At 42.7% G+C, this 3,157-nt stretch overlaps 1 protein-coding gene across 1 annotated transcript; it reads left to right on the top strand.

The window, feature by feature from the left end:
* The first annotated feature begins 1,559 nt into the window (after positions 1–1,559).
* On the top strand, positions 1,560–2,735 carry LOC127805570 (uncharacterized). The gene has a single exon (XM_052342347.1). It carries the CDS (start codon positions 1,560–1,562, stop codon positions 2,733–2,735), a length of 1,176 nt encoding a protein of 391 aa, XP_052198307.1.
* Positions 2,736–3,157: the final 422 nt, after the last annotated feature.

Raw genomic sequence — 3,157 nt, 5'->3', positions numbered from 1 at the left:
AGAATGGGACAAGGTTAATCTTGGTAAACGAGTGACACGGTAGGACACTCGAGGGATTAAGTATGCCCCTGGAACATTCAACGTTCCAGCCAGGGACAACTGCGAGAACGAGGAGATGGTCGGTGGGGCCAGCGGTGCTTAGTGGATAATCATTGTACTACTTGGAAGTATTAGTATTTATTTTGGTACCTGTATAATCAGTGTATAACATCGCTATATCACTTGAAAGTTTGTATTACATATTTCAGTACGGGAATACTTTGTATGAAACTTGTGGTAGGCCACGACATTTTGATGTATTTATTCCGCTGTGTTATATCATGTCTCGTTTAGTTTTAAGTCTTTTGATCTTGTTAGTTAAGCGAGTAAGACTGGGGTTCTCGGGATTTTTACCTGCATGTGAAGATTGTTCTTGGAATCACCGCGGGCGTCGGCCATTGTATGTGACGGGTTTTTCATCTGCATGTGAAGATTGTATCCACGGTGCCGTGTGTGACAGACTTTTAAAGAAAAAAAAAAAAGATTCCCGGGAATTTCCTTATAGTATCGCGTCCGTGTAAAGCGGGGTGTTACAATTGGTATCAGAGCCAGGTTAAAACCCTAGGATGGATAGGCTAGGTTATTGAACTTAGCATGGTTAGGATTGTTAACTTAGAATAAGGTTATGAATTCTAAGAGTCATACAAAAATTTTGGGAAATACATGTTTGAGGTTTCTGAGAAAACATTTGTGTATTATTAGCAAGCCATGGTAGATCAAGTGCTACTGTCACACTGGGCAAATAGGATTGAAGCTCGTGTACACCCGCAAGAGGAAGGTATGAATGAATTTCTGAATGCGATGGAGGAAATTATTGACGATGTACCTCCAAGTTACCGATAGTTGATAGATCTGGCAGAGTATTAGATCAGTTATCTTATTGATCAGATGGAAGGAGAGTGGAAGAATTTCGCCCAGTGGTTATGGGAGGTCTGGGATTATGACTCTTTACATGAATTTTGCACGAGTATGAGGGACGAGCATGAGGACCTGCACGGGGAAGTTATGGATGAGGAAAATCAGGAAGAGGGTGTTGCAAATCCCGAGGTTGAGGTCATCGACATCAGTTCCGATGAGGAATCTCAAGAGGCTCAGGATGATGATGAAGGACCCCCAGTGGCATCTGACAGTGACGGGGACCACAAGGAAACGTGGATCTGGAGGCCAAAGGACTACTGATCAAGGCCGAAGAGATAACTGAAGGAAGAAGGAATATATAAAATATAATAAGATGTTATGTCTATTTCCTTTTCGGTTGTGCTAAGTTGTTATGTTTTGTGGGATACTGTTAATAAATAAAATTGTCCATCTTGTACAGAAATACTCTTGTCTTGTGCATAATTTATTTCCTTGATTCACTTCAGATGGTGAATACACGAAGACTCCGAGATGCAGCCCACGACGGAAATGGGAGAAGGGAGGAAAATAAACCCTGAGATCAGGGTGATCGCAGGAATCACTCAGGAGGAAATAAAAGATATGTTGGAGAATCGAGTTCCAGTGAGGACTGATTTGAGAGAATGGAGCAATTTTTAGAGAACATGCTGACATACGTGAGTCAAAAGGAGCCTACTCGGCACACGACCACGGCATTGGAGCGATACCGACACTTGAGACCCCCTGTGTTCAAAGGAAGGATTGGTGATGATCCTAGCTCAGTCGAGTATTGGCTTGAGCAGACAGAGAAACTACTTCAACACCTACAATGCAGTGAAGAGGAGAAAGTGAGGTGCGCAACTTATATTTTGGAAGAAGAAGCAGGTCGGTGGTGGCAATCTACCGAGCGTTCGATGATAAGATCTCAACAAGAACGCGAGGAAGAAGATGAAGATGCGCCAGTATATACTTGGGCAGGATTCAAGGAAGAGTTTAATGCCAAGTATTTTCCCAAGAGTTGGAAGGAAGAAAGAATCTGGGAGTTTATGAGACTCAAGCAGACTGACGAGATGTCTGTGAATCAATACGACAACCGATTCACTCAGCTGATTAAATACATGCCTGTGTACGAAACCGACGAAAGTCAGAAAGCACAGAAGTTTGTTTTAGGATTGCAAGTAAGTCTTCAACAAGTGTTAAGCGGATGGGACATTGACACTTACAAGGAAGCATTACATCGAGCTCTGACTATTGAAAGAAACCTGACAAGGGTGAAAATAATCAAGACTGAAAAAGGAAGCAAGGGCAGCAAGTCGGGAAATGTAACAACTCAATCTAAGGATGATGGGAAATGCCCTCGGTGTAAGAAGAAGCACTTTGGAAAAAAATGCATCATGAAATGTTATGCCTGCGGCGAGGAAGGCCACATTGGAAGAAATTGCCCGAAGATCAAAGGAACGCCCCAAGTTGGGTACCAGGGGAAAGTGGTGTGCTACAATTGTCGGCAACCGGGGCATATCTCGCGGGAGTGCCCAAAGAGACAAAAGATGGAACCGCCAAGCGGAGAAGCATCGAATGTTCATCTTGGCCGAGTGTACAATCTGACTTGTGAGGATGCTGAGGCCGATCCTACAGTAATTAAAGGTACACTGTTCTTTTCAAACATTCCAGTTCATGCTTTAATAGATCCGGGTGCTACGCATTCGTTTGTTTCGCATGCATCAATAGAAAGTCTAAAGCTGGAACCTAGGAAGTTAGGTTATCAAATGTTAATAGCTTCACCTATGGGTTTAACCCTAGAGATAGCAGTAGGATGTTAGGGTTGTAATCTAGATATGGGAGGGGAAAGTTTCAAGATAAACTTAGCCGTGTTAGATATTCAAGATTTCGACATGATCATGGGAATGGATTTCCTATCAATACATGAAGCTAAAGTGGATTGTAAGAACAAGATCGTGAGTTTACGCAAACCTGGCAGAGATTGGATTTCGTTCCAAGGTCAGAACAATAGAAGTAAGAGGAAGCATGGCGTAACCTTGCAAGCATTACAATCAGCCAAACTTGAGCCAAGTAAGAAGAATCTCGAATTGGATTCAGTAAGGGTTGTGAATGAGTACCCTGAGGTTTTTCCTGAGGATTTACCTGGATTACCACCCCTTAAAGAGATTGAATTTTCAATAGATCTTGTACCAAGTACGCAACCTATATCCATACCTCCGTAAAAGATGTCCCTGTTGAGTTC

The sequence above is a fragment of the Diospyros lotus genome, chromosome 1 (genome assembly GCF_014633365.1).
Source record: "Diospyros lotus cultivar Yz01 chromosome 1, ASM1463336v1, whole genome shotgun sequence".
Lineage (NCBI taxonomy): Eukaryota > Viridiplantae > Streptophyta > Magnoliopsida > Ericales > Ebenaceae > Diospyros > Diospyros lotus.
This window is presented reverse-complemented; position numbering and strand designations above follow the sequence as displayed.

What these genes read in the sequence shown, in the direction of transcription:
- LOC127805570 (XM_052342347.1), top strand. Translation starts at nt 1,560, where the DNA reads ATGGAGCAATTTTTAGAGAACATGCTGACATACGTGAGTCAAAAGGAG.